The sequence below is a fragment of the Xiphophorus couchianus genome, chromosome 1 (assembly GCF_001444195.1).
Source record: "Xiphophorus couchianus chromosome 1, X_couchianus-1.0, whole genome shotgun sequence".
NCBI lineage: Eukaryota > Metazoa > Chordata > Actinopteri > Cyprinodontiformes > Poeciliidae > Xiphophorus > Xiphophorus couchianus.
In genome coordinates, this window is record NC_040228.1 from 13193142 (window position 1) to 13215646 (window position 22505).

The 22505-nt window shown below is 39.9% G+C and overlaps 2 protein-coding genes across 3 annotated transcripts; one reads left to right on the forward strand and one right to left on the reverse strand.

Moving 5' to 3' along the window:
- The first annotated feature begins 1235 nt into the window (after window positions 1-1235).
- On the forward strand, window positions 1236-6984 carry ca6 (carbonic anhydrase VI). Its single transcript, XM_028014310.1, has 10 exons — window positions 1236-1377; window positions 2002-2181; window positions 2530-2678; window positions 2775-2870; window positions 4060-4126; window positions 4212-4369; window positions 4464-4590; window positions 4726-4809; window positions 4892-4924; window positions 5977-6984. Exons 1-10 carry the CDS (start codon window positions 1290-1292, stop codon window positions 6600-6602), a joined length of 1608 nt encoding a protein of 535 aa, XP_027870111.1. The 5' UTR covers window positions 1236-1289; the 3' UTR covers window positions 6603-6984.
- Window positions 6985-7262: 278 nt separating this feature from the next.
- On the reverse strand, window positions 7263-21758 carry slc2a5 (solute carrier family 2 member 5). Of its 2 annotated transcripts, none has more exons than XM_028014324.1 (14): window positions 21606-21758; window positions 15163-15261; window positions 14948-15046; window positions 14706-14866; window positions 14499-14623; window positions 12733-12885; window positions 12521-12646; window positions 12244-12431; window positions 12003-12113; window positions 11797-11898; window positions 9627-9702; window positions 9271-9398; window positions 7519-7683; window positions 7263-7344 (listed from the first exon to the last, which is right to left on the reverse strand). In XM_028014324.1, the coding sequence occupies exons 2-14, from the start codon at window positions 15217-15219 to the stop codon at window positions 7279-7281; spliced, it is 1557 nt and encodes a 518-aa protein (XP_027870125.1). In that variant the 5' UTR covers window positions 15220-15261; window positions 21606-21758; the 3' UTR covers window positions 7263-7278. The 2 variants fall into 2 exon arrangements, with proteins under 2 accessions (XP_027870125.1, XP_027870135.1); XM_028014334.1 differs by lacking the exon at window positions 21606-21758 and adding an exon at window positions 17837-17892.
- Window positions 21759-22505: the final 747 nt, after the last annotated feature.

The following is a 22505-nucleotide window of genomic DNA, read 5'->3' on the forward strand; positions in this document are numbered from 1 at the left end:
GCCTGAAAACGAAACATCATTTGGACACACACGTTGTTGTCCAGGCAGCCGTAGACTGGACAGGAGGTAGACGTCACAACCTAAAGAGAGGAGAATACATGCCAAGACCTTTGAGGAGGTTTCATCTGTATAACCTGACACTGAAAAGGAGATGTTGAGCAAAGGCCATCAGCCGAACCTGGGAACAAGAAAGGACGATGGACCAAACTGAAAAGGAAATGTTGGCTGAAGAAAATGGAGTGAGTCATATGAGATTAATTACGTGGTTTTACTTAACTTTTATTTCACCAGGAAAATTCCATTGAGATTAAAATCCTCTTTTGCAAGAGAATGGAGTAAACTAAGATACTGGGGAAAAATAAAATGGAGGAATGATACATATATGCAACAATCGAAATAAGGAACAAAGCAGCCGAGTGTTATTTTTGAACATGCAGCAGTTGAAAAGCATTTGTCAAACACACGTTCACCTTTTGATTAGTCTCCAAGTAAAAAAAAAAAAAAAAAAAGTGACTGGGAATGAACGAATAATATATCGTTGAGCAATCCAGTAAAATTGCTGATTCATTTTTCCTATTACAACATCCGAGGGCTGCGCTCTCACACACTCGAGAAGGAAATCAAGTTGTCATCTGAAGTTACACATGTTGCAACTGATGCGCCAGGTGATGCTCTGTATAATTTAGTGTTACTTACTTAATCAGATCACGTGATAATGGAATGGCTTTATCAACCTGGATCTGTCCTCTTTTGTTTTCTTTTTTTTTCCCTAGGTCTGCACCAACACAGTGACATTGACATGACTCCGCTTGTTCAGCTTCCTTTGAAGTCTTATAGCATACTTCTGTTAGTCTGAGCACCTTTTCACAGCTGTCAACAACTGGAGAGATACAAAAGAGACTCTTCCAGTAGAGAAAAGGTAATAAATGTAAAGATATGTTCATCCAATATATGATTCTTAAAAAACAAACAACAAAACAAAACAAACAAAAAAACAATTAAAGAGACCAAATTTGTTCTCTGCACGAATTGCAAATGTTTTGACTAGAACGGTCACTTCATTTTCTTTCCCTTAATAATTCAATCCAAGCCTGAACTAAATTAGGAACACATTTCAGAGTCTGACTACGTAAGATTGCTGCCTTTTCCAGTCACTTTCGCGTTGCTGAGAAGCGCCCTGGGCGGTTTCAGCAGAGCGCAACACCTCCCCTCAACACATGTGGGTTAAATGCAGAGAGCAGCCCTCTGCGGGGTGTCAGTGTCCTGCGTGACGGATCCGGGGCGCAGTGATGGAGATCCTCTCCGCGTTTATCTCCGCCGCTCTTGTGTGCCTGGTTAATGCCGGAGCCCATATTGATATACACTGGACATACAAAGGTGGGCTTCCTTTCCGCTTTTTGAATATAATTATTAAAGTCTCATTTTGACATGATTGAAGCTGACTGTCCTGGTGCGTAAAACGCGCGTAAAGTAGCGCTGCGCGGGTTAGACTTTACGTAGGATACAGAATAGATAAAAAAAAAAATCCAACAAACTTTCGTTGTTAATGTTTTTTTTTTTTTTGTAACTCGAGTGAGTTTATTACGATTTTTCCATTTTTACGTGAATCCTGGTTGTTGGATTGCTGTTTCCTTTCCATGCGCGTTACATCTGCCAAGTACATTTAGGAAAACTACCGCTGTGGCATTTGGAGCTTGTTGGGACACATCCATCGGAACCAATTCTACTGGTAGTTGGACAGAGCAGCTGCTGTTAACATTTCTGTGGCGAATAGCCAACAATATCCAATATTCGCACCCCGGCAACATCCAGTTGAACAAGTTCTGTGCGCTCTCCTTTGTTTTTTTTTTTTTTATCCTTCTACAAACAGTCATTACATAAACATAATGATCGATGCTAATATTTGGAGTCGTGGTATTCCAGTGGTGTGTACCTTTTTCTTTTCTTTTTTTAAATTATTATTTCTGACGCTGGATAAATGTCTGCCTGTTTTCAACACAGAGGGAGCTTTGGATCAGATGCACTGGGCAACCAAATACCCAGCATGTGGCGGCAAGAAGCAGTCGCCGATTGACATCCAGCGGCGCAACGTCAAGTACAACCAAAACATGTTGCAGCTGGAGCTGAGCGGGTATGGCGCTCAGAAGGGAAATTTCCGCATGACCAACAACGGGCACACAGGTAAGAGTGACAAAGAGCAGAAATGACTGAAAATTGAGCTGGAAGTTTTGGCTCATGTTTAGGTTCATTATTGTCCCTGATAGTGAGCCATGTGATCCATATAAAAAATAATCAACACTACTTAATTTCTTTAAAAATGTCTTTGATATAGAAATATAAATAGATTACAAATAGTTCAAACAGAAAAAAAACTCCATATATATCATATATATAAAGTATATAAATCAGACACAGTAGAAAGTCTGTCTTCTCATTTGTTTCATGCCATCTGGTTGGAAACGTCTGAAACTCAACAGTTGTACTGTAAAGTATTCATGATCGGTGATGAAATCTTTATGCTGGCTTCAGTTCAGATCGACCTGCCTTCCACCATGACGATCACCAACGGTCTCCCGGGAAAGTTCACAGCTGTCCAGATGCACCTGCACTGGGGCGGCCTGGACCTGGAGGAGAGCGGGGCGGAGCACACCATAGACGGCAGCCGCTACATGGCGGAGGTGGGTGGACGTCGAAAGCAACAGTAAAACAGTTTTTTGTTTTTTTTCCCCCAGTTCAAACCTAATGTGTTCTTTGTTTTCTCCTTCCCCCGGCAGCTCCACGTTGTTCATTATAATTCTGAAAAGTACAAGAGCTTCTCTGAGGCCAAGGATAAGTCGGACGGCTTGGCAGTGCTCGCCTTTGTCTATGATGTACGTGAGCCACCAACACTTCTTCCTCTGCTTGTCTGCTCTGTTCTGCACCTTATTCACCTCAGAAAAAAACAAAACAAAACAAAAAAAAAACTTGAGAAGAAAAATGAGCGTTTGTTCTGTTGGACGAAGTTTCAAAGACGTCTTTGTGCTTAAAAAAAATAAAAATAAATCTATATATAAATAGTAATCAGTAGTCTTTGAAGTTGATTGTTTTTGCCATAATGTATTGAAGGCTTTATTGAGTATTTGGCAGAGGACCGACTCGTTGAAAGAGAGTTTTATCCGGCAGTCTGCGACAAGTCTCACCTCTGAGACACTTCCTCCCCCGTCCTTTGAGGTCGTTGCTGCGGCAACGCCTCAGCCAACATCCACTTTGACAGCAGCGCAGAGCAGTCTGTCCGTCTCTGTTGGACAATTTGATATTGGAAGGAGAAACGCTGCTTTGGGGGGGGGGGGGGGGGGGGATTTCATTTTAATTTGGCAACACATCCCTCCATGAAATGCTATTTGAGGTTTTATGGTGAAAGGTTAAAGCGGTAAATGGTGGAGATAAACCTTATTGTCTTGATTTAGTATTAACTCAGATTAGTTGGAGACTAAAGCTAACATCTCATCTAAAGAATAAAACATCACAAAGGCTTATGCTAGCTCAATTTTACGAACATTTAATCTGTTGCCACATTTGCATTTGATTGGTTATTTTTTTTTCAAAGAATCTGAGAGGGAAGTTAATTTCTTAGCATGTTTCACACAGTAAAGACCTTAAACAACATGTTACAACCACATTCAATTTCCCTTTAAGATTAGTAAAGTGTCTTTGAATTCGATCCAATTTAAACCTCCTGGACCAGATAAGCTAGATTAAGATTAAAGGTCTCTAGTTCAGGTAACATATTAACTGCTTTCAACCTCTTGACTAAACCTCTCTAGTCCTGGAACTGGGATATATTTTAAATAATCCAAACTAAAACTAAAAACACCAAAAACAATAAATAAAACTGAAATATAAACCAGAAATAAAATGGATTATGAAGTCCTTCAAAAAAAATATTACTGGTCAGAATGAAAATGATCATCCTCATTTTTATTTAACAGGCGATTAATTGATCAGTTGTTTATTGCAACAGATCAATTAATCGCCTGCATATAATCTAAAGTAAGCCAAGACTTTCTGCTTCATTTCCAGTATGGTCATTTTGAGAACACCTATTACAGCGACTTCATATCCAACCTGGAGAAAATCAAGTATGCAGGTGAGTTCTCCCCTGCATGCCCGGAGTCCTCTTCGTAGCTCGACCTCCTCAGAGCTCCTTTGACTCGACGCTGCGTCCCTGTCAGGTCAGAGCATGAACATATCCAGCATCGACGTGCTCTCCATGCTCCCCGAGAACCTCAGCCACTTCTTCAGGTACGAGGGCTCGCTCACCACGCCCCCCTGCTACGAGAGCATCATCTGGACCGTGTTCGACACGCCCATCTTTCTGTCACACAACCAGGTATGACGGTGAAAAACACGCGGAGAAAGCATGCCCTAACTGGAAGTGGTCTTACTGGTTTCATTTTCTCTTGCCCTCTTTGTGCTGCACCCAGATCAGGAAGCTGGAGGGCACGCTGATGGACCTGGACAACAAGACCCTGTGGAATGATTACCGCATCGCGCAGCCGCTCAACGACCGCGTCGTGGAGTCTTCCTTCCTGCCACGCTTTGGGAAAGGAAGTGCGTGATGACGTGACAATCACCGATTCCTCAGAAACCGAGTGAATCTGCAGAGCTAGTTTTTATTTTTTTCATTTCAGTCATCTTTCTTTGTTTTTGTTGTTTGTTTGTTTGTTTGTTTTTTTGCCTCCGCAGCGTTTTGTCAGCAAGATGAAATCGAATCTAAGCTCCTGAAGATCGAGGATATGATAACTTCTCTTGGAAAGAATATATATTCAGGTGCTTGAAACTGTCGGATCTGAGCGCATGATGGAAAATCTCCCTTTGACCTTTGTAACCGTTTTTATTTATTCCTCTCTAGGAATAGGAGAACGCTCAAGGCCTTCCAAATATGGTACAGTTTTTGCACATATCACCCAATATTGCATTTTTTTTTTTTCAATAAAAAAAAAAATACACTCACAATAAACACACAGCTGAATATCAGAGTTCATCAGTGGATGACATAAGAATATTTAAAAATAACACACACACACACACACACACACACACACACGCACACACACCGGCCACTTCTGCTTTGTGTGTGTTTGGGTTGATGGCACCACACGAATCTTGAGGCTCAAGATTCAATCTGATTATCTGGGTAGAAAAAAACATTTTGATGGGTTGTGGAGCTATTGGGTTGAACTGAGCTCAATGTTGACCATTCACTACTAGGAACACCTGACGAGTGCCAAGTTGGACCTGCTGATTTATTATATGCCTTAATAAGTATCTTTAATAAATAAAAAAGGTATCGAGTTTCACTCTGTCTCGTGATCAGCTTTAGCAGAAGTAATATGATGAAGTAGTTCTGCAAGAAACATCCTTTTTCGTAACTTAAAAACCATCTTAATGGACTTTGTCCAAGAAGACATGTATATTAGTTTTTAAAAGCATTAAGCTTAAAACTTACTCGTTGAAGATCTTTAATATTGAGATCTGGTTGTAACAGTCTGACATTGTCCTCTTTGCGAGCTGCTGTCATGTGTTTTATTGCTGATGCGTTTTCCTTAAATACGTCCAGAGCTCTCTTATATGGTTGAAATGAGAGGAATTTGTTTAAAACAAAAATAAAACCATGTAAATGAAGAAAAAAAAAATCAACCAAAAACCTTTTATTCTTAGACAAGGTAAAGCTTTTTGAGGACAATAACTAAGAAAAAAGCTCATTAAATTTCCCCCAAAAAGAAAAGGTAGTAGCATTTGCCTTATGTGATGTCAGTAGAGGCAAGTATTTTTCGGGGCTGGGGTAGACTTGAGTGTAACATCTCATAGCAAAACAAACAGAAAACCCGACTCTTTGTCTAAAGAGAATCCAAATTATTTCACCGTACTGTCTGCCCATCAGCTTTAAAACCACACCACGCTTTAAAGATGTTTTTCATTTTATTTCTTCACCAGAGCACGGGGAACTCTTTCCTCTGGTGCTCAACTTTGAAGACAGAAACTCCGTCAGCTATGCTCTGGCTCCCCTCCACCGCATGGATCTGGACGCCTTCACGGTCTGCATGCATGTTCTTCTCGGGGTCCCGGGGGTCCACACCGTCATCTCTTACTCCAGCGACGGCCGCGACAACGAGCTGATGGTCTCCATCGACACGAATGCGAGGGAGGTGGGCCTCTGGATCGGCGACGAGTATGTCAACATGCCGCACAGCTTCAGTACCCAGGACTGGACCAACTACTGCGTCACCTGGTCGTCCCACTCGGGTGGAGTGGACCTGTGGATCAACGGCAAGGTGGGGGAGCAGAGGCACCTGCAGAGCAACCACAGAATCAACCTCACCGGCGAGTTCGTGTTGGGCAAAGACCAGGACGGGGTGCTGGGGATCTCCGACTCGGACGCCTTCGTGGGTAAGATGACGGACGTGAACGTGTGGGACTACGTGCTGACCACCGCGGAGATCCGAGACCAGTTTTCGTGCGAGAGGAACAGCACCGTGGTGGGGAATGTGTTGAGCTGGGGCAGCAGCAGATTCAAGATGTACGGCGGCGTGCAGCTGGACAACCAGTACAGGTGCTCCTGATGTGGCTCAATAAATTCCAAGTAAAATATTCCAAATTTGACGCTCTCCGTGTGAATTTGAGGGGAATTAACTGGCATTTGGATTTAAACATCATACGCAAACATGATTATTAAAACTTACTTTTATCATAAAGAGGAAAATATTTGCAAACGATAAACAACTCGTGCTTGACTTTCGGTTTGAATGTGTGGCTTCAATAGCCTGCGGTTGTGGAAATCATCTGTGGAGGAATGCAGAGTGCATGTGGGGCGGGGGTTGCCCTCAATCCCCTGGCAGTAAGCAGTATGCTACGTGAATGTGAGGAACAGTAAAAAGTGTACATGCATGAAAGCTGGTTGTTTTACTCCCAACAATGCAATAAATAATTTTTATAAGCTGTAAACTTGAGATTTATTCCCATTTGTTTCTTTGAATCCATCCATCCATCCATCCACCGTATATGCCACCGTACTCCTGAAAACCCTCCTCTGCTGGTTTTAAAACGAGCTTACTACGCTGCGAACCCCCCACAACATCACAGCTGATGGTGTGAGCTGTTGAAATGTTTATGGTCATGAAGGATAAAATGCCCGTCAGGCTCTTGCAGATCAATATTTAAAATGTGTGTCACAGCTTCACCCATGTATTCATGTCTTTGCTTCATAAATAAAGACCAACATGAAAGGTTTTGGTTTCTTTATTGACTCATGCACGAACACTCATCTTTGGCAGTGGAGTCGGGTCTGCTTGTCGTATCTATAACCTGCAGAAGAATGTTCAAAGACAAAAACAGTCTGAGTCTGAATCCTGCAAACACAAAGAATAGAGCCTAAATAAAACCACCTAAGTCTTTCGCTCCATCATGCAGCTAATATTTCCTCTCATGCTTTCATTTATGTCCTTAAAAAGGTAACATGTTCCATAGTTTCGCCAGTACCTCTATCGACTTGTCTACGTAGCCTACGTTGTTCATTTCGTCAAATATCTTGGAAATCTCCAGTATGCTCTTCATCTTGGTTTCGGGCACCACGAAGAAGATGTAGATCAGCGTCAAAAAGCAGACGATGGAAAAAAGGACGAAGCTGAAGGGACCTAGGTCTCTCTGAAAGAGAGAAGGACAGGGAAAGTAATCTGTTTGTCCTCAGGAGGAGAGATTGTAAATATGTCAGGGAGACAGAAGTCAAGTCGAGGTGAAGTGATTTTATGTAAATACTCTTCTAGTTTTTTGGTTTCTTCAACCTAAACACGTTGCACACTTGTTTTCTTTTTCATTTGTAGTGTTTTTCTTCATCTTGTAGGTTTCACCACCATGTTTATCAAAAGAGAACGGCTTGAGTCAAAGCTAATGGGCGCATGATGTTTTCTTACTGGAAAGGCCCAGTACTGGTTTACAAACCTGTTACACATCCAGAACCGCTGGATATAAACCTTTTTTTTTTTTTTTCTTTTGGCAAAAGAACATGAACAGACTTCTAGATACAAACTTTGGCCATATCTTCTAAAAGTTTAACACAACACCATCATGGCGGTTTTTGAGGAGTCTCAGATTCAGCGTGGATCAACTCAAAAATCTTGAGCTGTAAAATATTTTTGCTAAAACTCTTCATGGCCGCCAGACTTTTACTTTACGAGACTTTACAACCCCAACCTTATGTTATTGAGATTTTACTGTATGTGTGACAGACCAACAGAAAGTTACGCACAATTGTGAAATATGATGAAAAATGTCCAAATGGTCTCATTTAACCGGAGCAACTTCTTCCACATGTTTGCCGTGTCCCCTTCATAACTTGAGGCCAACTGCAAACTTTTAATGTTTTTCTTTTCCAGCCGAAGTTGAGAGGATGGATTCAAAATATCTATAACACCGGTACCAAGTCGATATCAGCATTGGACTGATACTTGCAAGGTAAGATTGATACTTTAGATCCAGATTCCATCTTGAAATTTTATTCTATTTTTGTATTGTAGTGTCTCAACTCGACCATAAAAATAACAAATATTTTTGCTTTGAGTTGCTCTCAAATTGTAATATTTTGCACTTTGTTTATTTAGGAAAAAGTGCAAGTAAATTGTGTTAATGCTGTTAAAGTATTTTGCAGATACTTATAAACTACGTCCAAATTCTGTTCTAGGTTCGAACAGAATAATTCACACCTACAAAAAGACTTAAGATAAGACGTTTGATGATGTGTCAAACATAAACAATGAGCACTGGCATCATTATTTGTATCAGAGGTAAAAGACCTGTACTTACTTGGCACCAGAGAAATGCCAAAATATGCAATATCGCATACATCTAATAAAATCAGATGAACCCTCTTAACTAAAGAGATGGCTATTTAAGGAAACTGGTGATTAGTGAAGAAAATGTATGAAAGCCATGCATCCTTTTGCTTTATTTGTGCCACTTTGTGTTGGTCTATGACACAAAATCCCAATAAAACAAAACATGAAAAAGTTCAAGGGGTAAATACTTTGGTTTGTCTATTACGTAAAATTCCCTTCATAGCAGAAAAGTAAATATATATGTTAAGTGGAGGAAACTAACTTTTTACTAGATATAAATACTATAATGGCGACTTGGCTTGCTGATTTCACATTGAACAAAAAAAAAACATTTGCACTTAATAAAAACATATTTAAAAAAATAAGCTTCAGCTGCTTTGGTGTCTCTTGTTTAACCAACCTCCATGAAGGGGAAAACGAGGCCCACAGTAAAGTTGGAAATCCAGTGGATGGCGCCACCAAGCGTGAAGGCCGCTGGCCGAGCCGAATGCATGAAGATCTCAGTGGTCACCACGTTTGGAATGGGGCCTGCCGAACACACACACACAGACACGCACACACACATGGGGCTAACCACAACCGAAACACTGCAACACACACCAGTCCTCTCAAGCCAAAAGAGAGGAGGCTGCCAGGACAGAGCGCTGAATTTACAGAATCTGTGATTACATGTCTGGTTCAAGCAGCACTTCAGATAATGGAGCGGTCTGTTGTAAGCAGTGTGTGAGTAAATAACCACAGGTGGGTCAGACTTACTGGGTCCGATGGCATGTCCTATGACGTAGGTGATGACACAAAAGATACTGACGTAAGGCATCCATAATAATCTCGCCTATCAACAAACAGGCAATGTTTTTATTAATCCCCTCATTTGTTTGCAACAGAAATGATAAACAACCTACAAAACACACTTTGGCAAGAGAGTATTTTGACCATATCATCATTTTTAGGCACATTTTCTAACTCCAAGCTGAACAAACTTGAATGCTTATGGATTTAATCACTGTTGGTGATGTATATCTGTGCAATGACGGAGGGCGTGGCCTAAGGAGGTCAACACTATATAACAAGATGCTTAAAATGATTAGTCGGGTTCTTTTCTTTAGGTAAAATGGGATTTAACTGACTCTGAAAAGCAGAAAATCATGTCTCTCAGAGAGATGCAGAACTCTTGAGATTAAAAAGATATTAGAGCTTGATCAAAGAGGGCGCTGCAGTTGGTGGTTAACAAAAATAATCCTCAAACACAAGACTTGCCTAATAATTGTCCACACAGCGTAAATGCCATAAAGTCTAATAGGAAGAAAAGCAATAAATAAATACGATATGAATTAGCATTTTGTTCACAGTAGCCTACTGCGCGTACGTTCATTCATCATCATTGCACGATGTCACTGCTATCAGTCCGAATTCAACGCTTTCAAGGACGGACTGTGCTCTGGGCTACGTCTCTCTGTTACTGAGAAGTTCTTGCTGGCATTTTGGTTTTTAGTGTCTCTGAGTTTTAACAACCTCAGCAAACAGAGACGCGGGATCATCGTTTTATTCCTTGGAGCAGGTGCAAACTGCAGGTGTAAACTATCAAACCAAACAGAGCAGTTTTTTGTTATTTGGGCCTCGTACTTTACTTCTTTGCCTGATTAAAACGTCTAAATGAAATGGATTATATCTGTGATTGTCCCGTTGCTGGAATATTTATTTCTATATTTAATTCTTCCATTTACATTTCTCTGCAGTGGTGAATCTTGTCCATGTTACTTAGCAGGTTGTTATAATTGCAACCTCACATTCTCTGACATTATGTAAAAACGTAATGCTTTGTTATTTTTCTTCACTTTTTGTGATCGCCTGTGCTTCTTCAGACTGTTTTGGGGCATTTCAAGCTGCTTTATCCAGACAGTTGATATATCATATAATAACAGCGGGATGTTTTCATAACCTTTATTGAAATAGAGGCAGTGAAAACAGCCAAGCAGGGGGAGGTTATACATTAAATATACGCATCGCTGCAAGCTTTGGGCATTCTCTTATTGAACTACAGAAAGTAAAGGTTAAACTTTATTGCTTAAAACACTTTCACAGTCTTCAGAGTGTAATATGTTTTTTTTTTTAATTTATGTGGGAACTTTACACAGTTACAAAGCCTTATGTGTCCATCCCAAAAACAAAGGAGACAGAACGATCAGAAACACTTCTTTTCAAGAATTAAACAATTGTGACACAATGTTCTACAATACTTTAAATCATAGTAAGATAACACAGCTGAAATATTTCTGCTACACTTTTGTCAATTGATCGGAGTGACTGTGGACTTGTAATAGTAATCGATTACTTTCTCTTTCCTTGGGTGTATAAAGATGTTTTTACGCATTCTCGTTTCCCTAAAGCTGCTTTATCGCGGGGTGATTTAACTGGTTGTTCCCCAGTCTTCTAGGCCAGATTCATTTTCTTAATGTGATTGACATGTATCAGTCTGGAAATGGTTACAAGGTCACTTCAGGAGTTGAGACTCCAGGGAACAAGAATGAGATCCATTGTCCATAAATAAACATGTCTGATGCTTTAAAACAGGGGCGTCAAACTCCAGTCCTCGAGGGCCGCTGTCCTGCAACTTTTAGATGTGCCTCTGCTGCACCACACCTGAATAGAATAATTAGGTCATTAGCAGGGCTCTGGAAAACTGATCTACACAAGGAGGAGGTAATTAACCCATTTCATTCCAGTGGTTTGTACCTGTGGCACATCTAAAAACTGCAGGACACCGGCCCTTAGGACTGGAGTTTGACACCTGTGCTTTAAAATGTCAAAGAGTGGCCAAAAACCTAACAAAAACCCTAAAACAGAGAACGCTATAAATAAAAAGGCCAGTAGAGGGCACCAGAGTGTCGTGCTAATTCTGAGTCACGCTGCAGCTTTCACAGTTTACCTGGAAGTTGAGCGCGAAAGTCAGCAGCGCACAAGACCCGCAGCAGATCCCGAATCCCAGAAGAAGAAGGAGCCTTCGACCTGAGAACTCCACGATGAAGACCTGTGAGAACAAGCTTCCTTTTCAGAGCTGAAGCTTCCAGCTGCCACAATAAGACTGCAGATTTTAGCTCTTCTACTTTATTTATTTATTTTCAGGATACTTACAGCAGCTATGGTCATGAAGAGATTCACTGCACCTGTTCCCACTGTAACGTACTGGATGTCCTGCTCATTCACTCCGGCAGATGCATAAATACTATCTGCATAGTAGTAGATCTGTAAAAGAAATGCATTGTTGACAGAGATGAGGACGGGGCTGGCAATAAATGGTGGTGCTTTGTAAAAGAAAATGTTTAAAGCAAAACAGATATTAGTGTGTTGAAGGTCAGAACGGATGATGCCTCACCGCATTGACCCCGGACAGCTGCTGGCCCATGTTCAAAACGATGGTGGTGAAGAGCTGCCAGCGGAGAAATTTCTGGGTTAGCAGGGACAACAGAGACCAGCGAGATTGTATTTCCTCTGCTATCGCCTCGAGAACGAGTTCATTTAACTCGCGCTCCACATCATTTTGGCCACGCAGAAGCTGCAACGCTGAGAGCGGCAAAACACACCAAAACTCAATTGCGTTTAGTTTTGAGGCGGCCATGTAAAGTGGTTTGTTTTCTGTCCTGGCCTCTTACCTTTCAAGCAGTTCACCTCGTCTTTCTTCTGGAAGAGGAGGTACCTGGGACTCTCTGGGAAGAGCGGCAGGAAAATCAACTGGAAAACAGCGGGAATGGCGGTCAAGCCGAACATGATGGTCCAGCCTGGATCAGAACACAGTCAGGTTTCATTTGAAGGCTGAGCGTGAGGAATAAATGAACAGCAAGCATCTACTTGGATTTATGAGCACCTGTTTTGTTGCCGAGCAAGCTCCTGATGCCAAACACTTGTGCAACGAGGATGCCAACAGTGATGAAGAGCTGTGGGAAGATTCCAATGGCTCCTCGCAAGTTTCTGGGTGCGATTTCGCCCAGATACATTGGCACCACGTTGGACGACAGACCTGCAAACGTGAATGGGGTAAAATAAGATATATACACCAGCCTGAACTATAATGCTTTGCAAAAGTATTTCAACCTTTGTAACATTTTCCCATTTCACCATGTTACAACCAAGAATATTTTGCTGACTGATTTTGTAACATAATGTGCTCAAACAGAATCAAGATGTTTGATTCAAGGGGGAAATGTTTATTATCTGACAGTAATTCAGTATTAATCTGTGTTTCTAACTGTGGAAGTTCAGAGGGCAAAGCAACAAACTCACGGCAAATCCTGTCTGGTTAAACGTGACTGCAATTACAAACTAATCTACATGGATTGAAGTGCCAGATTTCATTATTACTTCCACGTGATAAAAGCATTGAAATGTGTGAATGAGAGGAGTTTTTTTTTTATTAAGTCAGTGACTTTAAAGCACAACTTATGTGAACAAAAAAAAACTGAATTTGGAACTAGTTCTTGTTGAAGATGAACCGATGTTAAACAAAATATAGTGACATGTTCTTTATCATCCTCAAGAGGTCATTCTCGAGCTCATACCAGATAACAAAGCTTATGTATTGCAAATTTTTTGCTCAGGTCCCTCTTGAAAATGAGATCTAGATCTCAACAGGGTTTACCTGATTAAATAAAGGAATATATAAAGCAGTCATCAAGTTTTAAGCCTAATAACTTTGTCAATTTTTCAAAGTGAGTGAATTTACTTCCAGGTATTGATCCTAAACTGATTGGTGGTGTGCAGTGGTAAGGTGCGAACCAGAAGAGGTCAATGGAGGCAACAAAAAGAAAAAACTTAAGGAAAGGAGAGGTGACCAGATTTGATTTTTTTTTTGCTAACTGGGGAACTTAAATGTTTACATTTTTAGGTCACCAAACTGCAAACATGTATCCTTCAGAGGTCAAAAACATTTATCTACAAAGTGATAAAAAATGATGTTTCTTTATATTTTATGCAAATTGGCCGAATGTAGCGTCAGTCAGATAAACTGACCAATCATAATTGTTGAATATTTTATCACAGCCTTTTCAGCAAGTTTCAGCCTTTCTGTTATAATTAGCTGACTAACTTTGAGTAAAATGAAAATGGGTTGCTACGGCTCCCAAGCATCCACAAAAAAGTAAAAAAAAACAACAAACAAACAAATAAAATCATTCTCAAATTATTATATAATAATTGGGAACGTCCAAATTATTTTAACCAATAAGATGTTTCTTTTAAGAACTAACTACTCAAACAGCACAAACAAAATCTTTAGCAGCACAAATGTTTGTCACCCGTTTTGTTTGATTCTGGTATAATGTGAGTGCTGGTAGACCTTTCGCCTACATAAACCTTTAAACCGAAGCAGCCACGCAGAAGCCAAACATTTTTTGCTGCACGATACATAACAAAAGGTAGCAACTTTGATTTCTGTGATGTTGGGGTGCTGGTTGATCTTTGACTGCCTTTAGGAACATTTATTAATTATCGTAAAGAGGATGGCAGCACAAACATTTGACAATTCTTTTTTACGAGTTGAAGGAATTTGGGGGGACCAACTGCATCCAGGTGACAGACCATCAAAACGATGGAGTTGAATACTTTTGTTAAATGTTTTCAAATGAAATGTCCAACCTGCACATATTCCCACTATGACCCTGGCCGCAATTATGAGCTCATAGGACTTGGATATCTCACAGACTCCCATCATGATCGCCGGGACGATGGAGAAGATGTTGTTGAAGAGGAGGGTGCCCTTCCTGTTGCAGTTTTAAAACAAATTAAAGACACAACCTGCTCCTAGATGCAGAACTGTAAAGCTTGCTGTGGATGAGTTTTTACCTGCCGAGCCTCTTAACCAGAGGAGCCACCATCAGAGCTCCAAAGAGGCCTCCGAGTGGGAACATGGATACGGTCACTGACCACAACACAGTCAGGAAGCGCTCTGGTATCGGCTCATTATAACGTTCAATGTAGGTTTTGTTGTAAAAGTCTCGCATTAACTGCAGAGAACAGAACAAGGCTGAAAGTGTCTCCGATCCAAATCGTAGTATGAATGATTGTTAAAACAAGAAAATAGTTACTGGTGCTGGAGAGTTGATTACAGCAATGTTGTATCCATACTGGAAGGATGAACCAAACGCGGCGAAAAGACTGGCTAGTACCAAAACTGTTGTTAGTCTCTAATGGGGGGGGGGGGGGGGGGACATGAGGAAAAATCTTTCACAAACACAAATGTCATCCATAATAATTATTTAGACACAAGGACAGATCAGACAAAACAAACGCCGATATTCACCCCTTCCAGCGGGTTCGAGTCCTCCTCTATGGCTATGGCGAGAGCGTCTGAAAACATGGCTGCTTTGTGTTTTTGCTGCAGAGCTCACTCTGGCGTGCCCTTCGGACAAAAGATCAGAGAACGTGGTAAAGGTTTATGATTCAACTTGCGGTTATTACTCTCATGCTGCTGACTTTACTATCAGGTCTAGAAAGTTAATCTACCTTTATGTAATGAACATGAGACATATTAAATGACGGGCTGAAATTAGCGCAGATATACATGCAGTGCCTTGCAAAAGTGACCATCTCACATTATGTAGCATTACAACTAAAACCGTAAAGATATGTTGTTTGACTTTTTAAAGTGATTGAATAGGCCATAAATGTGAAGTGATAGGAAAAAGACTTATGGGTTAGATATAGATTGCTGTGAACACCTCTTTTTAAAGACTTTCCACAATCTCAGTTTGGACTTTGCATGGGAATATGCATTGATCTAAACCCTTCTACTGCAGCTCTGCTTGCATGTTTGAGGTTGTAGGTTTCTCTCTTTTTTTTTTACCAAGTCCGTTGGTTAGCGGCACCAATATTTCCATCAATCCTGACCAGTGAACCTGTCCCTGTTGAAGAAAAGTATCCCCACAAAGTGATGCTGCCACCACCGGGTTTTTTTGTGCGTTTGTTTTTTTTCACTGTTGGATGGTGAGGTGAGGGTCAGTACTAGCTTTCTTCTGCAGATAAGTTTTTCCATGTAGTCTAGAGAGCTGAGTTTTGGTCTCATCTTACTAAAACACATTGTTTCTCAGGTTTGCTACAAATTTAAAGTTTTACAATGCTCTTTCCACTTTTAGGTTGCTAACAGAACAGCATGAGATATTGTTCTATAACCTAGCCCCGTTTCAAATCTCTCTACAGTTTCCTTCCTGACTTGTCTGCTGTGCTCTTTGGTCATCATGAAGCCGAAGGGACATTTGAGGCCTTTAGAGAACAGATGCATTTATACTGAGATTAAAGTTTGCAGTTTCATTCAGTATTGTTATTAAAGCATGCAATTTCATTCAATATCATTCATAAATCACCTGACTTTTAGCCATAAAAACCTGAAACCCATCCACAGTGTTTGCATTGTCCAATTACATTCTAATGAAATACACAAAAGATTGTTGTTGAAGTGTGACAAAGGCATTGCGTTCGTATCACACCACAGCTTTGTGATGTAATAGCTGTTTTCATCAATTTAGGCAAATTGATAAAAGCAGCTATTATATTAGGGCAATTACTGCAAATAAAAGATAAACAATGATAAGGCACCTTTACTGCTTTTAAAAGAATTACAACAGGACACTAAAGTGACAAACAGCTGCCAAAACTGCCACTCTTCATCCCTCTAGTTTATTGGATCTATCTGCTTTTATGGCACACCGAAGCTACATGAAAGAAGAAACTTCTGCAGGATCAATACTGTTGCAAGTTTCTTCTTCTGTTTGCTCTATTTACAATATGTTATATGGTTCTTATCTCCAAAGTTAAGTCTGTTTGCCTATAAAAGATTGCTAGTGTTGTTTGCTCATAAAGCTGGATGTCAGGTCCAGGGCGCCTCGGTGCAAAAGCAATCATCCCAAATATAGATTTCATATCGGAGTTAAACCAAAGATAAAGTGTTAACAAAATAAACACCTGTGAAGAAAAGTCGAAGGGCATATAAACTTAAGAATCATTTGCAAGATGAGTCCGGTGAGACTTTGAAATGATAAACCAACATGGGGGATTGTGTGTTAGGAGTCTTATCAAAAATGCAATAAATAGTTTCCTGATTAAATTTGGCAAGGTGTTTCACTGGAAGCCCAGCTTAAAATGAATTTCTATTCATTTTTTGAGATTACCCACATAACATTTTGAGCAGCACTATTTCAACAGTAGCATTGAAAGAGTGAAACTTTAACTATCATTTACAATCTGTCACTGTAAAAAGGTGTAAAAATATCATAGCAGCCCAAAGACAAATTTTATTGTTGGTTTAATAGATTACTTATTGGACTAGCAAGGCTCACAAACCTTATAAACCATATAAGAGACATGCAAACATGGTCTGTTTGTGCTACTTTGAATTGGTCTATCCAATAAGACGCTAATAAAATCTGCTGAAGATTGTCTTTGTAACAGAACAAAAAACTAGGTTTACTGAGGATTTAATAACTATGAGTCCCTGACATTTGTGTAAAAACAAATCCAATCTCTTGTTACATCTGGTAGAAGAGATGATAAACTGTTGAAGCGTTGGCAGTGTACCAGAGAATGAAAGAGGTGTTATTAAAATCACCAGATCTGGTCATAAATGCATTGGGGTGTTGTGTTCTCAGCAATGTAGCCAGTCATAGAGAAACACGTTCCAAAGTAAATATTTAATTCACCACCTAATTATTTAGTTTACAAATAAAATACTTTCAAATTGAATATGTACTTAGGAAGCTAAATATTTACTTTCCAATCTACACATTTATATTTTATTAAAAGAGGATAATTTAATGTTAACTTTGGACAAAACGTTTGGCTCTTTCCTCCTTAAATCTTCCGAGTCCTCAGCGAGTGGCGTGCAGCGAGAGTGAAACAACAACACTGCGCGTTGACGTCACAATATCACAGAGTTTAATCCCATACAAAGCTACAGAGAAACAGAGATATTCATTCATTACCTTGAGACAGGAAAAATAAAGCAAGAAAAAAAAAAAGGCAAAGACGCGTCTTTGGAGATAGCTGCTGCAAAAAAGCAAAATAGTGGCAACTTTCTGAAAATTTAGTGGTGACACTAAATTTTATACTAAGTGGGTGTTTTTCTATTTAATATATGCACTCAAGGCGTTCCTCTAGTTGACCAACTGGAAACTCCCTTAAGCACTCAGAGAACTTCCCCTAATTTATGGCAAGATCAAAGGTCCATCTGTTCTCTGCAAGGGTGTAGGTATGGTCGACCATTTTTGACCAGTGGGGGGGGGGCACCACATTGGCTTAATAACCCCCTCCCTATGTGAAAAAATATTACATAATTAACAGACCTATTCTACCTCACATTCAGTGCTGACCTTACTAAACACCGGACTTTACAACAAATGCGTTGCGTGATAGATATCTAACTTATGGGTTCACTCACTCTACTTAATAACTTCTAATGTCTGTCGTCCTTTTCTTTTTTGGTGGCGACATGGTCTCGGAGACTCATAATAAATGTCAAACTCAGAAGGAGACGCGTTCACTGTCAGCACCATGGACCAAGCTTCCGTTCCGCGTGTGGCCAGCTGGCCGCCGCCTGGTGCAGCTAATCAAAGAACGTAGATCCACGTTCTGTGAGCCAATAGCTGGTCGTCATAGTTCATAACAGCGAATTTTAAAATGAATGCTACCACTGCGTAGTATATTGAAATATTAAACTAATCAATGTAGATTTTCGTTTATTTATTTTGTTTTTGTTAAAAAATACATATGTTGGTTTTTTTTTTTAATTAATATGGCAAAAATTGGTCGGGACTATTTTATATCCCTTGAATATTGGTCGTGACATGTCACGACCGTCCATACCCAAACCTACGCCCATGGTTCTCTGGCACCACAAAAGGGTGTCCTGACCCCCTGTGGCCCCACAGCCATCCCGGGCACAGTAAAATCCTGAGATAAGACTTCACGGATAGCTGTGAAGTCTGAAGTCTCTTCCATTATCTCTCCTTAAATTCTTCAAAGAGACTTGCATCCAGTAATAGAGCAGGAAATGTTATTTTTACAAACCCCAGTTTTGCTTCTCTACAGTCAGCACCCCAAAAGATTGAGTCCTGCCAAAAGTCACACACAAAATCAACAGAACAAAATAAGGTATAATTCCTGAGCCATTTTCTAATAGTAAACAAAACATTTTCATTTAAACAATTTCCATTTGCTTCTGATATAGTCAGAGATAATACAGTTTTCAAATACATTCATCATTTAGTCGTTGCAAAATGAGATAATACAATCTTCAGTAAAAACATGGTATTAATACTTAGAAATTAAATGTTAGCGGTTTATTAAGGAAGATTAATTTAACATTAACTTTGGACAAAAAGTTTGGCTCCTTCTTCCTTAAAGTCCCGGGATCTTTAGCAGGCGGACTGCGGCTGGAGAAAGTGAAACCACGACACTGCGTGTTGACGTCACAGATCACAGAGTTTAATCCCATACAAAGCAACGCATGAATCAATTAACAAAACTGCAGAGGTACAGATATATATATTAATTACCTGTAACAGGAAAAATAGAAAAAGAAACACAAAGAAAACAAGGGGGGCAAAGACGCGTCTTTGGAGAAAGCTTTGTGCCAAAAAGCAAAACAGTGGTAGCATTCTGAATTTTTAACGCTTGCACGAAATTTTATACTGAGTGGGTGTTTCTTCAATTTAATATATTCAATTAAGGCGTTCCGTTCTTTAACCAATTAGAAACTCCCGTAGGGACTAAGGGAAACTTGAGAAGTCTCCTAATTTACAGCGAAGTTCCAAAGGCGTCTGGTTTCTGTCGAGAGACAAGGGCGGACCAGTAAATCTTGGACAATACCAGGTACGGATGTCCCCGGCGCCGAGAGTCTTAAGATAAGATTTCGCAGACACCCTCGGAATCTGACGTCTCTTCCATTATCTCTCCTAACGTTCTCGAAGAGACTTGCATCTGGTAATTTTCAAGAAATGTTATCTTTGCAAACCCCAGTTTTTGCTTTTGCACAGTCAGCCCCCCAAAAGATTGAGTTCTGCCAAAATAATACATAAAATCCACAGGACAAAATAAAGTATAATTCCTGAGCCATTTTCTAATAGTAAAGAAAACATTTTCATTCAAACAATTTCCATTTGCTTCTAATATCGTCACAGATAATACAGTTTTCAAATACATTCATCCTTTAGTAGTTTTAAAATGAGATAATACAATCTTCAGTAAAAACATGGTATTAATACTTAGAAATTAAATGTTAAGGGGTTTCAATCTTCTATTTTGCATTAGTTTTACACCATCGCAGATGCTGGCCTCCGGCAGGTCTTCCCCCAACTGCCTGCAGGAATGTTAATTTATGGCTCTGTGTTCTAGCCGGGCCGCAAAAGGCCCCATTTAGTGATCTGCATTCTGACCCCTGTCTGTCTGGTTCAAAACAAGAGTATCAAACATACCCTTTTACACATGCGTAAGATTAACTATATTAAGTACTAAAATAATCATTTTTCCTTAACAGGTTTCAATCGTCTATGTTGCATTAAATTTCACACCCTCCCAGATGTTGGTTTTCTTACAGGCTTTTATCTGCTGTGAACAGACCAGATGTCTCTCTCTCTCAATCTCCAGTGCTTCTGGCCTACAGAAATGCTAATTTTATGGCTCCGTGGTCCGGCCTCACAGCAGGGAGGCCCCATCGAGTGATCTGCATTTTGGCCCCTGTTTGTCTGGTTCAAAATAAGAGTGTTGAATGTACCTTTTACACATGCCGTAAGATTAACTGTATTAAGCACTAAAAATAATCATTTTTCCTTAACAATTTCAAACTAAATATTTATTTTCCAAACCAAATGTTTAGCTGTCCAACTAAATATTTGCTAACTAAATCAATAGTTAGGCTGCTAGCTAAAGATGTAGCTCTTTCCAAGCTAAATAATTAGCGAATATGTAAATTAGCTAGCCGGCAAGCGGAAGTAGAATAGCAAGTAAAAGCTTGGTTTTTGGTGACCTTTATACATAAACTCCGCTGCTGGCGGGACTGAAACGTCGCTCAAGTTTTTCTTTAACAATAAATTCTCATGTCCAGTGTTTGTTGAAAACGTAGGACATGTCGTTTTAATGGCTGTAGAGATGTTTACTTATGCTTTTACAGACGCCGTTTTTGCATCAACATCCGCCACTTGGGGCAAGCCACAACACTTCCGGTACATGTTAATTCACTCTTAAGCTGCTTTACAGCGCCTATCTAAGTTTAAGACTTAAAATTGTTTATTATTATTTAATTGTTTTTATGAAAATAAAATACATTGTTCATTTAAATCTCTCTCTCTCTCATGTTTTCCGGCTCTGCAGCCACGACGCCTTCTTTTCAACTCCTCCAGGGTTTTCTGGCTCAAGTTGTATTATTTCAGCTTTTGCGTTGTCGCCATGGTTACGCATAATAACAAATGAGCAAATATTAGCAGAAATCAATCCAGGAGAACAGCATCCTAAACTAGAAAGACGGTCCTAAAAAAAACCAAACAAACAACAACAAAAAACAAATTTCCCGCCAGAAACGCAGGAATGAAAGTTTCCCCAAAAATAAAAAAATAAAAAAATAAATAAAATTAAAGCAACAACTTGCTGCCACTTTGAGCGGCGTAATTCTTCAAATGTTCATGGTCCATGCTTTCTTTAAAAGGTACATTGCTATCTTTCCGTTTTTCTTTGCTATAGAAATAAAAATACACTTACTTGCATCAACGGAGCTCCTTTGTTGTCCTTATTGTATGTACCCGATCCTCCAGCTGCTAAACACGAAGCAGCGCTGAAAATAAAGAATTCCTGTTTCCGCGGTGGCTGCTGTTGCTAAGCAGGTCTCCGTGGACGAGCTGTCCTGTTACGATGATATGTGGAAGAGCCGAACATGAATCGTCTTGCAAATGATTCTTACGTTTATATGCCTTTCTTCTTTTCTTCAGAGGTTTTTATTTTGTTAACACTTTATCTTTGGTTTAATGAAATCTATATTGAGCCGAACATGGTGGTCTCCATTAGAGATACCGGGTGAGAAACTCAAACTAGAGCCGCTGCTTCTTCACATCGAGAGGAGCCAGTTTAGCTATTGTGGAGAAATACAAAAAACAATGTAATCAAGTATATTCATGCTTCGAGTGAGTTTTGTATATATTAAATATTAAATATAATGCTTTTGCTACACTGTGTTAAACCCAGTGTTGTATAGTAACGAAGTAATACGGAGCCCTCTAGGGGACATGGGGATTTTTTTTTCTTTTGCGTTCCCTCGCAAAACTTTTGCGTTCCCTCGCAAAACCTTTTAACTTAACCTGCTTTACAACTGAACCAGCTTCTTAGTAAACCCTCCAGGACAGAAAATACAAAGTTTTTGTAAGCCTCAAGTTTCCCTTCAAGTAAGGTCAGTGCTGAAAATGAGAAAAATAAATAGTACAGAAAATGCGGCCAACATGAAGAAAAAGAGCTGTTACGATTACTCTACTTCACAAATCAGTGAATCAGTCAATGCTACAGTCAGTAGGTGGTGCACACAACTGGTCATTATGCAAAAGAAAAAAAGAATTGGGAGGGAAATGCAGCTTATTGGCATCTGTAAACCTGGTTTTGAACTTGCATGCC